Below are 11,800 nucleotides of genomic sequence, written 5' to 3'. Positions count from 1 at the left end.
GCAATCTTCCTCTGTTCTTCAGAAATGCAATTACAGTTTTTGCCGATTGCTTACACACTGAAAGTGAATGCTTAAACAAAAGCATCATGTCGTAAACAAAGGCACCACAAGTACAAATGCATTTTCTGCTTTGCACTTTGTTTGCAATTCTGCACACACTAGCAAAACACTACACACTGTTTCTTACATTAGACACTTTGTTCAAGAATGAAATCTCTTGCAATCATTGAGAAAACACTTCTATTGAAAATGCAAAACATTCCTGAAATTGGCAACACCCACACACACATGAAAACACTTATACAGTAATTGAACACCAATTAGTCTGAGCCTTAGCACTACAAATAGACCTCAGGTACACTCACCTCTTTTGTGAGAACTTTGCAAACAAGGAGGCAGTGAGAGCGAGAGGAAGAGGTAGAGGAAGATGAAGATGAAGAGGGAGAGGAGTAGGACCAGGACAAGAACAAAGAAGGGGACCAAGCAATAGACGGAGACATATTTCTGATGACATTAGGGCCACTTTGGTGGACCATGTCATAAATCATGGCCTGACGATGAGGGAGGCTGAGAGTCCAGCCCAACCTGAGTCGCTACACGGTAGCATCCATAATACACAACATTTAGACTGGAAAACAGTTATTTCTTCAACTTTCTACACTAGACTGTACCTATGTAATTGTTGCATATCATTCTGCATCACAGTACAATACAATGTAGTCCTACAATATTTAGGTCTATGCTCCTCAGTGAACAAAAAAATAGGTATAGTGCTATGAAGTACATGTAATACAGTTTTGATGTTACTGTGTACAGTATGACAGTACAGTTTGTAAAAAAGAACCTAACCAATGACATCATATTCTTGCATTTTCTACAGAACTGCCAGACGACCTCCTGAGGGTGGAAGGAAACGTCTGTTCACCCATGAACAGGAACTGGCCGTTGTCAATCTAGTGTTGGCGAACAACACCATCCGCCTACATCAACTACCAGAGAAAATGATCGCAGATCACACAACATTCCATAATATCAACCATGTCAGTAGGTCGACACTCTGCCGCATCTTGCGTCAACACCAATTTATGATGAAACAGCTGTACAGGGTTCCATTTGAGAGGAACAGCGTTAGAGTCAAAGACCCTCACTATGACTATGTGCAAGTAAGTGTCATTGTACTATACTGTAATACAGTAATGGCAGTAGATTGTGTCCTATTGGCACTGCATAGATACATTCAGACAAAGCAGTATGTGACCTAGGCAGTGGGGGAGGGGGATATGGGCAGGGGGGTGTTGTCTGTGGGGGCACCTGCCTTGCCTGTAGTTTTGACTGAATGTGCCTGACCCAACCCAACCCAACCCACCCCCTACCCCCATCCTTGTATGAAAATGTAAACATTGTAGTCCTGTGTTTTGAGTTACACCATGTTCACTGTACAGTGTATGCATTTTCTGTTACAGAGAGTCCTGGACTTTGATGCAGCTGCACAGCCTCATGAGTTTATTTCATTGAAGCTGGATTCAATCTAGCTAAAACCAGGCGTCGGGGCCGAAACGTTATAGAACAAAAAGCCGTTACGAATGTCCCTGGGCAGCGCGGGCGAAATATCCCCTTGTGTGCCGCCATTAGTCCGCAAGGAGTTCTCCATCACCATGCCACCATAGGTCCCTACAATACTGCACACATAATCATATTTCTGGATACACTACATAATGCAGCTGTACAGGACGGACCAGAGCAGCCCAGGTTTGTTGTCATCTGGGATAATGTTAGTTTCCACAGGGCTGCTCTGGTCAGGGACTGGTTCACCAACCACAATAACTTCACAGTTGTATACTTGCCCCCATACTCCCCATTTCTCAATCCGATTGAGGAATTATTTTCGGCTTGGCGTTGGAAAGTGTATGACCGCCAACCACATGCTCGCCTGCCTCTTCTGCAAGCAATGGAAGAGGCATGCGGAGACATTGAGGTGGGGTCAGTCCAGGGTTGGATATGGCACACGAGGCAATATTTTCCCTGTTACCTAGCCAGGGGTGACATTGCTTGTGATGTGGATGAAGTGATGTGGTCAGACCCTAACAGAAGGAGGGATCCATAAACCATCTACCCCATGCCTTACAATCCCTTACAATACCATTTTTTGTTTACCATTGCACTGTAATTTTACTGTAATTTATTTTGTTTCCATGAGTTTACAGTAACATATTGTATTGATTACTGTACTGCAATTCTACTTTTCTTTGTGTTTATTTGTTGTCGTAAAAACCTGCAATGGCAAAAACATAAGCTGTCTACATTTTTTTCTGAAGCCTTTCTATTTTGTGTTCATTGAAATGTGAGTAGATGTATTGCACTGGAACAATCTTTCACAGAAGCCTGTATGAGAAAATTAAAAAGGTATACAAAGTACTAAAGACAGCAGTGTTTTGTATAAAGTACATCAGTGTGTTGCTGCTTTGAAAGAGTAATTCAAATGGTGCATGTGTGTATCATTTTGTGTAAAAAATGCCATTTTGAAAAAGGATTGTTAGGTTTTGACTGCAGATTTTCATTTTGACATAGAAGTGAGATGTTTATCTCCAAGTTTTGACACAATGAGCCAAAATCCGCAACAAGTATGTAAGCAATCGCAAAAAACTGTAATCAAATAAGACCACTCCTGGTCACTCTGTGACAGACTCCTGGTCACTCTGCGCAATACTTCACAATTTTCAACACCTCAAACGGATCTCCCACATATGCATCCTTACTCAACAAACGCATCCCAACAAGAAGTGATTCATTATCATTCATAAACGTATCCTCCACTCCAATTTTAGACAATTTCCTTTTTGTTCCAGTTTTCGATACTACTGTTGTCCATTCAGGACATTCGTCTTCACCAACTCTGTTCAACGTGATGCTTGATTCGAACTCAGCATCCACTTCCGCCATCTTCTCCCCTCCTTCCGGCTTGCCAATTGGAATTGCTCTTGATCCTCCCATTTCTTAAACCCATTGCTCTCCAACCCCACACTTCTCTCACACTTCTCTCAAGTCACTCCAGCAATGCAGCTACCTATGACTCGCTTGAAGTGCCTCTAAAAAAACAATGTTTTGATGTAAGTTTTCCCTGTCGCCACAAGGTGGTAGTGTTGCATAACATTCGTCGTCGTCCAGTTGACAGAATTTTTCAAGATGGAATCCAGTCGGACCTCGCAAACACAAAAGACAGGTAAAAGAGAGTAACGGAAGCCCATTATGTGACACAAATGGCTAGAATGTTCAGTAGACGATTTATTTTTCCTTTTTTTTATACTCTTAAGATGTTGCTGACAGTCAAACACGTTACACAGTCGTATTCCAAGCGTCTTGTAAAGTTCAGAGTTCATTTGCGAGCAGTCATAGACGCTAGACAATGTTTCAAGTTACGTTTAGACCTTGCTAGAATTAAAGTCAACACGGAGAAAAGATCACATGCGGAGTTTAATGTTATGTTTTACTTTTGCCCAAGGGGAAATCAAGGAAATATATCCCATTGACCTCCCAGATCTAGATTACAGGGCACTGAGTTCAACCTCTGAAAACATATTGACCTCCCTGGCGTCAAACACCTATGAAGGGGAGCATTGGTTTATACCCTCAAATGGCTCAAAGGTATGTTTTTTTAATGATGAGTTTCTGGTTACACTCACTCCAAATAAAACATCATGCTTCTGTAGGCTACAGATGAGCATCTCCCACCTTAAAAAAAAAGATTACAGTCAGAGTGCAGTATAACTGCAGTACACTGGAAATACTGCATCCAAAATAACAGTGGACTGCAGTTTTAAAACTGCAATCTTTTTTTGTAAGGGTCTTACAAAAACATACAATGTTGGTGACAGATCTATCACCTGCCAAATTGAACCCCTTCATCAGGTGGAGGTGACACATGATAACGTGGGCAGACTCCAGCTGTTCGGTGATGATGATCCACCTTGCACTCTGCTGACTCTGCACATGCCTGCAGATGGAACTCAAGGTTGATTCCCTACAGAGAAAGGTTGCCTTTCAGATCCGCTGTGTTTGGTTGATGTTATATAGGCTACAGTATAATGTTACATAGAATGTTATGTTTTCACAGTGGTGGCCCTGAACCTGCATGGAAAGTGGTGGTCTTTAAATGATGTTTTGAAGACATCCATCAAATCCAGATCTGGTCTTGTGATGGTACGTTCTTTACATTTGCACTTGTGTCCTCCATGGTAAGAGAGTAAAGGGCATCCCTCTAAATGTAAGCCTATACCATGACTTCCCATTACCTTCATTTTGAGATGGAGTAGGCACACATAAATGAAATATGCACTAAATTAAATGTTTTTACATGGTTATTACATCTAAAGGGTGTATTATTACATGTAATAACATGCAAAGACCCCTCCATACCTTTTGATATAATTTGATTTAAATACTAGTCCCACAAATACATCCAATTAGGTTTTAAACCAGTGAATGTGGCTTTTGTCAATGTATTTAGGATAAGGCTTAGATGTGTAGGTAATTCACAGGTGCAGTCTGTTATGGAGAGAGTGATACTTTTCCTGCTTAGTCAAATCATTTCTGGAGTTTTGGAGAAGCCTTCAGGGGAAGAGATGTACTTCTCACCTCACCCAATGAGGGAATTTGGCAAAATTCTATGGCATAATGGAGAGGCAGTTGGATTCTACACCATTAAAAAGAAAGGTAAGGCATTGTGTTAGTTTCTCATTTTCTGCCAGTTGACAAAAATATTGTCTTACAAAAAGATTCTCATCTGCACTCAATTTATATTTAGAACAGGGAGGGTTGCTAGGTCAACACTGTGCATTGCAACAAAATAGTAAGGCTGCACAGGCAGAAAATCAACCCTCCAAAATATAAAAAAATGCATGCTCTCGGTTTACACAATAGGCTCTGTATTTGTATGTGTACATGTTGAATTTGGGTGAGTCAGAATTAAAGGAAAGTGTCACATTCAATCAACCCATTCCTGTTTTCAAGTCAATCATTTATAAAAGCTAAACAGTGCAGGGAGGAATTTATTTTCTTTTGGGGGTTGCATATGTTTTTGATCATTTGGTCAAAGCAACATAATGTATAATTGGCTCTTTCAGGAAGTCTGTGTGATGGATTCACTCATCGAAGCTATCAGCTTTCTGTCCTTGACACTGTGTTTGTGAGGACTCAGTGGAGGAGGAGTGGTCTGGCACTGCAGATCCTGGCAGACTTCTGTAAATCCCTCCCCAACGAGGAAGTGATAGGAATCAGCTGTCCCATATCCCCAAGCATGATTAAAGGTGGGTCAGTCAGTATTAGAAATTCAAAGGTTAATTACGTCAATGCTGGTTGTACCTGTTGTAGTCATCCATGTAAAGATTGCTGAATTTATATAAGGACAAAGTCAGATAATATGAGGTGCTTCCAGTCAATTTGGAGATGGCACACGCTATCACTTGGTTGGACGCACAACAATTTATGGTGTGTTATGAAGGACTGTTTACCTAGTCAGAGATCTATGAGCCAGGAGAGGGTGGGGTGGGGTAGGGTAGGGTTTCACACTAGCTGTACTTTATCTTCCAGGATATGATTTACTGAGTCATAATGTATGTAGCCTAATCTTTAGACAGATCCACACTTTTAGATGACACTACATTTTAAATAATGCTAGCCACCTTGTCCTCTTAAAAAATAATTGGGCAACACTTTCAGATAAAATGTAACCGCGATACCCATACTATACTGTATGTCTGGACTCCAAAACATTAATAAGGTAATGAGGTTTTTAAAATGAGAAATTTGCTGCAGGAATTGTCAAGAAATGTACCTTTTAAACATTATAATGTCATGTTTATGAGCACAATTTACAACGAAACAAAGGAATGTTACTAAAGTAATGATGTCTTATGGGCAATTCAGGACAACGTCAAAGTTGCCCCATTTAACCCACAGTGATACTGTATTCTAAGTCAAATCTCAATTCCAGTGAACTGTCCATTGTAGATCTCCAACTTCCCCTCCAGTCATTTACTGAAATGTACATGGTATGTCTCCAACTCCCTCTCCAGTGTGCAGCAAGTATCTGCTGATGCACCAGGACCAAAGGGACCGGCTCTATGAGGTGGAAGCTCCTGGAGGCTGGGGCCAGAGACGGAACATATGGCTCAACATACAGCTCAACCGAAGCACAAACAGTGAGGCCCTCCCTAGGTTTGGATCAGGGTGTACCAATGCAAAGGTTGTGTGATAATGAGAGACAGACATATCACTGTAAACATCATAACATGGTCTGTGAATTGTAAGACAAGAAAGCACATTTTGAAAGCCTTTCACTTGTAAATAGGGTTCATGTTTGATTATATGATGTCAGGATTTTAGAGCTACTTTATTTGAATGCTATTTTCATACATTTTAAATGTGAAGTACATCTTTGTAAAGTGGGATTGTCTTTGTAGGCTCAAGTGAGGAGCAATGTCCAACAACATTGAACAAGGAGAAACTATAAATAATCATATCATCAGGTGAGGTCATTTTATTTTCTATTTCATTATGGTTACGGAGTAGTAGTTAGGAGGGACTGTTTATGACCTTGTTTTAGCTTTGGTCTCAACCTCAAGTGACTTTTAGAGTCCATCACAACAAATTTAGTAACCACTGGATATTGTAACTAAGACAATTTATAATATGTAGGAGTAAAATAAGCGAACGTATCCATGGGTTAGGGAAATCAATGTGTAATCAAATATATTAAATCTGATTTAGCCTACTCACATTGTCTGAGGAATGTGTATTTATAACTGTACTATCTGCCTCTTGCCTAACCCTTCCCTCAAGATGTCTCTTGATTATTGGTTTTCTGATGGTTTGTCTGCCGCCAGTGACGCAGCATCTTGTGATCACCACAGAAGTAAAAGAGAGAAGCTACCAGCAGATGAGGCTGAAGGGAGGGCTAATTCCAAACAGGCTGGGACATGATATTAAACCTCAGACCACAGATGGATCATGGTCCTCAGAAGACTTCAAGTCATGTTTTTTTATGTCATTTGTAGCAGGACGTAGAAGGGCATTTGTGTCAGCTGTTAATTTGAGCAACTATAAGGTGCTGACTAAGGCTAGAAATAGTGGATGTTCAAATCGTTTAAAATTTTGGAACCTGAACTGCAAATAATACATATCAGTTTCATATTCTGCTTAATAAAGTGATAACATCATCACTGTGGTTACATGGGTGTCTGTTGCAATGTGTTTACTGCTTTGTAATCATTCTCTCCTTCCATTGGATGTTAAAGTAACTGCCCAGTGAAAATCTCACTTGTAAAAGTTCATATTCTGTTAACTACTATCCAAAATAATGTTGTTGACTCGTCCTATACTCGTATTGGTGGCCAAAGCATAAATTGGAGAAAAAACACTTTAAAACCCCCACCTCAAACTTGGATCTCAAACAGACCATTTAAAAAATGCTTTCCATTTCCTCATAGAAAATTATGTCATCTCCTTGAGGAGGGAGGATGAGCTGGCAAATCAGCGGCCTAGAGGAGAATGAGCTAGCCAATCAGCGGACTACTTGCGTTCATATTTTTAATGACTGGTATACGCCCCCACCCCATTCTGTTGTTGGGGTACACCCACCCCATTCTGTTGTTGGGGTACACCCACGCCATTCTGTTGTTGGGGTACACCCACACCATTCTGTTGTTGGGGTACACCCACCCCATTCTGTTGTTGGGGTACACCCACACCATTCTGTTGTTGGGGTACACCCACACCATTCTGTTGTTGGGGTACACCCACACCATTCTGTTGTTGGGGTACACCCACACCATTCCAACTCAGAAAATCTGTTTTTTAACATACTGTAATGACCTGACTAGATCATAAAAGAACAATTGTCCAGACAGAGGATTGAGTTTACGAATTGACGGTTTATTAACCCATCTTTACACAGGCTACTGTTTGGCCGTAGCCCACGCCAAATAAATGAAAGATACCCCACAAACCAACTGTGACCTTCTCTTGTGAAGGCCAGACGTAAGAGATAGAACAATGGCTAAACCTGGTCTTAACTTCCAATGCTCCATCCCCCCCCCCGCCACTCCGCTAACCACCAGGATGCCCGGCATCAGAACGTTCCAGGCATTGGCAGATTGGCAGATAGCAGGTTGATTGGCATGTCGGACCCCGTGAACACTGGTAAGTACAACACAACCCACTAATAGCCTAACACATAACACACAGCTGTCTGTGCGGGTCGCTACAATACTTAATAACTATGTTTTTGGAAGGAAAACTATTTCACTCATATTGTATTTATAAGTCATATTTCTTAGAAATCTGTAAACACTGGGCAGTTACTTTAAACGTATGTGGTTTGGCAGGGCAACATGAATACACACACAGGTACACATTTTCAAAAATAGGATACATGAGAAATAAAGAAAAATACACAGGGGGCACATGCAGAATGCTTAGCAGAACTCCAGGCCTACTGCGTAAGAAAACATTAGTGGTGGAGAGTCCTGGACCTAGGAGAGGTAGTAGGCTGCTGCCCATCAGAGGAGGCTGGTGGGAGGAGCTATGGGAGGATGGATTCATTGTGATGGCTGGAATGGAATAAATGGAATGGTATCAAACACATGATACATATGGAAACCACATGTTTGACTCCATTCCATTAATTCCAATCCAGCCATTACAATAAGCCCTTCCTCCTATAGCTCCTCCCACCAGCCTCCTCTCCTGCCCATTCACATCATCATAGACCGTTATGGGTCAGCCTATTGGAATCAGAGCCAATGGTCCAATACCAAACAGTATAATTTAATTTCACTATCAAACATTTATACTCCTGTTTTTTCTGATCTGATTGATGATTTACTCACCTGTTTTACTCAGTGCTGTTGGCCGTCAATTCCAGTGCTATGCCGTTTACATAATTTCGGGACACACCGACTTTCAAAACGAGCACAACAAAACTTTTCCCCCATTTGACGTAGAATCAGGAAGTCACGGGATAGTTTTGCTTCGGGTTTTCGAGTATCAAAACAGTGTGATTGTTGCTTTCTCTAGAGTAAAAAATGAGCCGAATTTATAACAATACGTCCTTGCAGAATAAACCTGTTCATAATGAAAAGATTGAGCACGCGTGGGCACCCTCCTCATATCAGAGGTATGATGCCGTGATGCAGACTAAAGCTATTACGCTGCCTGCGGAGAATGTGTGTAATTCTGCATAAAGATAAACTATAATACTGCATAGAGATACAATATAATACTTAAATATGCCTAATGTTCTATTAAATGCAGTAGATGGCTCTCTGTGTGTGTGTGTGTGTGTGTGTGTGAGAGAGAGAGAGAGAGAGCGAGAGAGAGAGAGAGAGAAAGAAGAACTCGTGCATATAGGCTAAACTACAGTCCTGAAAAATGGTTTACTGGAGCCTACAATCCTTTTCTCCCACAGTGGTCTAGGTGTCATATTAGAGGGAAAGTTGGTTGATGTCTCACGCCATGTTATCACTGACGTCAACAATCAGAAGGTAAACTGACATCATGGAATAACCTCTTCAATCAAAAATGATTAGGCTATTTGATTGTTATTAGGCTATTTTATTTATATTTTATTTATATTATATCATTGTTCTTCTCTGCCTAAAGTTGTTCAACTGCTGGCTAATTGTACTAAAATGAAAGTGATGACCACATGAGGAACTAGCCCTACTTGGTTTTCTAGGACTCCTAATTTAAACAATCTAGATTACCACATGTTGTGCTGTATTGGCAGGACCGTTTCTATGTCCTATACAGATTACCACATGTTGTGCTGTATTGGCAGGACCGTTTCTATGTCCTATACAGATTACCACATGTTGTGCTGTATTGGCAGGACCGTTTCTATGTCCTATACAGATTACCACATGTTGTGCTGTATTGGCAGGACCGTTTCTATGTCCTATACAGATTACCACATGTTGTGCTGTATTGGCAGGACCGTTTCTATGTCCTATACAGATTGCCACATGTTGTGCTGTATTGGCAGGACCGTTTCTATGTCCTATACAGATTGCCACATGTTGTGCTGTATTGGCAGGACCGTTTCTATGTCCTATACATCAAACCTAGTCGAATCCACCGAAGGAAATTTGATGCTAAAGGAATGGAAATTGAACCAAACTTCAGTGATACCAAAAAGGTCAACACAGGTTATCTCATGTCATCATTCAGTGAGTATTGTTATCCACTTCTTCCATATTGTGAATAGGCCTACAGTCTGTCAGATGATTCACAGATGATTTAGTTAGAAGATACCTTATTGGTAACACCTTACATTTACTCATCAATGCTTGTTCAAGGACTCTCAAAATGATGTAAAAACTTTAATTTACCACCGTACTATATTCTTTGTAAAAACAACTCTAGTGGTGCTATCTGAACTGGTGTGTTTGTTTGTTTCTACCATGCAGAGGTGGAGGCTAAAGGAGAGACTGATTGCCTCACTGAGGTCCAGCTGGAAAACCTAGTGACCAAGGAGGATCTGGTGAAAGTGACAGGGAAACACTGTCTAAGTGGGACCTATGCTTTCTGGTACCCAGAGGGAGAGATGAGCAAGACTGAACTAGAAACAGGCCAGGACATTCGACTGAAAACCAAAGGCGATGGCCCATTTATCTGTAAGTTTGATGTTCAGCAATCCCTTGAAAATTAGCCTAAACCGAAGTTCCACTCCCAGTTTGATTGTTGCTCTAGACAGGATCAGCATTATGTACTTAGTTTTGGTCTGCTCTTTCAGTTTCCTTGGCCAAAGTCGATGGAGGCACAGTGACCAAATGCAATTTTGCCGGAGACAAAGAAGCAGGAGCATCTTGGACAGACAAAATAATGTCCAATAAATCCGATGCCAGCAGTGCAACGAAGTCTGAAGGCCATGGGGAGGGAGCAGATGAGGAGGAATGGGTAAGAGGAGTGGGAGATTCCTGAGGCATGATTTTCTTCCCCTTGCTAGTTTTTTAAGAACTTGTAGAAAATGATCTACATACATTATAGCATTTTCTCTGTACTGTATATTTTTTATGACACCCCATTTCAATTTTGAAACCCCTATCACTGTGTTTCTATTTTAGGATGATTGAGGAGATGAATGGAATTGCACAGTAAAACCTCCTTATTACTGTGTTGGTTTGTACGCCACGGTTCCACCCTCCAACAATGCTTGTGCCGCATATGCACACAAAAGAGGAAGAGGGTTGTTTCATTTTTTATTCAGCACTCCTTTTGTAATATAGAGTTCTCTACAAGAAATTGACAAATCTGGCTATTGCAGTGTATCTTCGGTATAGGGGTGTACATGTATTGCTTTGAACCTGTCTTTGGTAAACGTCATAAATGCTTTACTTCTCTACTATCTCTCTATTGAAAATGTATCCTTGTTTGTAGGAGGGTACAAATGATATGTACTGCACATATTAACCTTGTAATAAAACAAATGGCAATTTATCTGATGGGGTTGTTCTAATGATGTGTGTCATCCAAAATGTAAACAATCAATTGGGTAAGAGTGGTCATGCAAGGGCAGAGTTATAACTTTTACTAGTAGAGTAGCCATTGTCTGCTAATCAGAATATCAGTGTGTGCAAATGTATGAAGTTGCCAAATAGATGTAGGCTACAGTAGGTGATTTTAAATCATGCATTCTCCCCCAAAAAATTGAAACTGTTTGGGTTGCCAACATGAATGAATACATTACTTGTGTACATGTAACAAATAAACTAAATGTCTCTCAGTTTTTCTGAGTCCTTTACTA

At 40.8% G+C, this 11,800-nt stretch overlaps 2 protein-coding genes and 1 long non-coding RNA gene across 14 annotated transcripts; all 3 read left to right on the top strand.

The window, feature by feature from the left end:
• The first annotated feature begins 917 nt into the window (after positions 1–917).
• Positions 918–2,415, top strand: LOC123724611 (uncharacterized). Its single transcript, XR_006757157.1, has 2 exons — positions 918–1,163; positions 1,464–2,415. It is a non-coding gene; the product is annotated as an uncharacterized lncRNA (long non-coding RNA).
• A 617-nt stretch (positions 2,416–3,032) lies between these two features.
• fam169b (family with sequence similarity 169 member B) lies at positions 3,033–7,228 on the top strand. 9 transcript variants are annotated; one of them, XM_014124126.2, is made up of 9 exons: positions 3,033–3,220; positions 3,500–3,642; positions 3,907–4,009; positions 4,112–4,197; positions 4,536–4,710; positions 5,121–5,303; positions 6,072–6,197; positions 6,459–6,524; positions 6,909–7,228. In XM_014124126.2, exons 1-8 carry the CDS (start codon positions 3,184–3,186, stop codon positions 6,506–6,508), a joined length of 903 nt encoding a protein of 300 aa, XP_013979601.1. In that variant the 5' UTR covers positions 3,033–3,183; the 3' UTR covers positions 6,509–6,524; positions 6,909–7,228. The 9 variants fall into 9 exon arrangements, with proteins under 9 accessions (XP_013979601.1, XP_013979599.1, XP_013979600.1 ...); XM_014124124.2 differs by having other exon boundaries at positions 6,882–7,228; XM_014124125.2 differs by having other exon boundaries at positions 6,838–7,228.
• Positions 7,229–8,868: 1,640 nt separating this feature from the next.
• On the top strand, positions 8,869–11,782 carry arpin (actin related protein 2/3 complex inhibitor). Of its 4 annotated transcripts, none has more exons than XM_045688208.1 (6): positions 8,869–9,172; positions 9,464–9,539; positions 10,040–10,223; positions 10,464–10,670; positions 10,790–10,953; positions 11,121–11,782. In XM_045688208.1, the coding sequence occupies exons 1-6, from the start codon at positions 9,081–9,083 to the stop codon at positions 11,127–11,129; spliced, it is 732 nt and encodes a 243-aa protein (XP_045544164.1). In that variant the 5' UTR covers positions 8,869–9,080; the 3' UTR covers positions 11,130–11,782. The 4 variants fall into 4 exon arrangements, with proteins under 4 accessions (XP_045544164.1, XP_045544163.1, XP_013979611.1 ...); XM_045688207.1 differs by having other exon boundaries at positions 9,989–10,223; XM_014124136.2 differs by having other exon boundaries at positions 8,870–9,172; positions 10,091–10,223.
• Positions 11,783–11,800: the final 18 nt, after the last annotated feature.

This window comes from Salmo salar, chromosome ssa10 (assembly GCF_905237065.1).
Source record: "Salmo salar chromosome ssa10, Ssal_v3.1, whole genome shotgun sequence".
In the NCBI taxonomy this organism is placed as follows: Eukaryota; Metazoa; Chordata; class Actinopteri; order Salmoniformes; family Salmonidae; genus Salmo; species Salmo salar.
Note: the sequence above shows the minus strand (reverse complement) of the source record. Positions and strands in the feature narration are given on the sequence as shown.

Bases quoted from the DNA above. Each gene is read 5' to 3' on its own strand.
- fam169b (XM_014124123.2), top strand. From the start codon at position 3,184: ATGGAATCCAGTCGGACCTCGCAAACACAAAAGACAG. The intron at 3,221-3,499 runs GTAAAAGAGAGT...CTTTTGCCCAAG, and splicing joins CTCGCAAACACAAAAGACAG to GGGAAATCAAGGAAATATAT. The intron at 4,010-4,111 runs GTTGATTCCCTA...ATGTTTTCACAG, and splicing joins GCCTGCAGATGGAACTCAAG to TGGTGGCCCTGAACCTGCAT.
- arpin (XM_045688207.1), top strand. From the start codon at position 9,081: ATGAGCCGAATTTATAACAATACGTCCTTGCAGAATAAACCTGTTCAT. The intron at 9,173-9,463 runs GTATGATGCCGT...TTTCTCCCACAG, and splicing joins GCACCCTCCTCATATCAGAG to TGGTCTAGGTGTCATATTAG. The intron at 10,224-10,463 runs GTGAGTATTGTT...TCTACCATGCAG, and splicing joins TTATCTCATGTCATCATTCA to AGGTGGAGGCTAAAGGAGAG.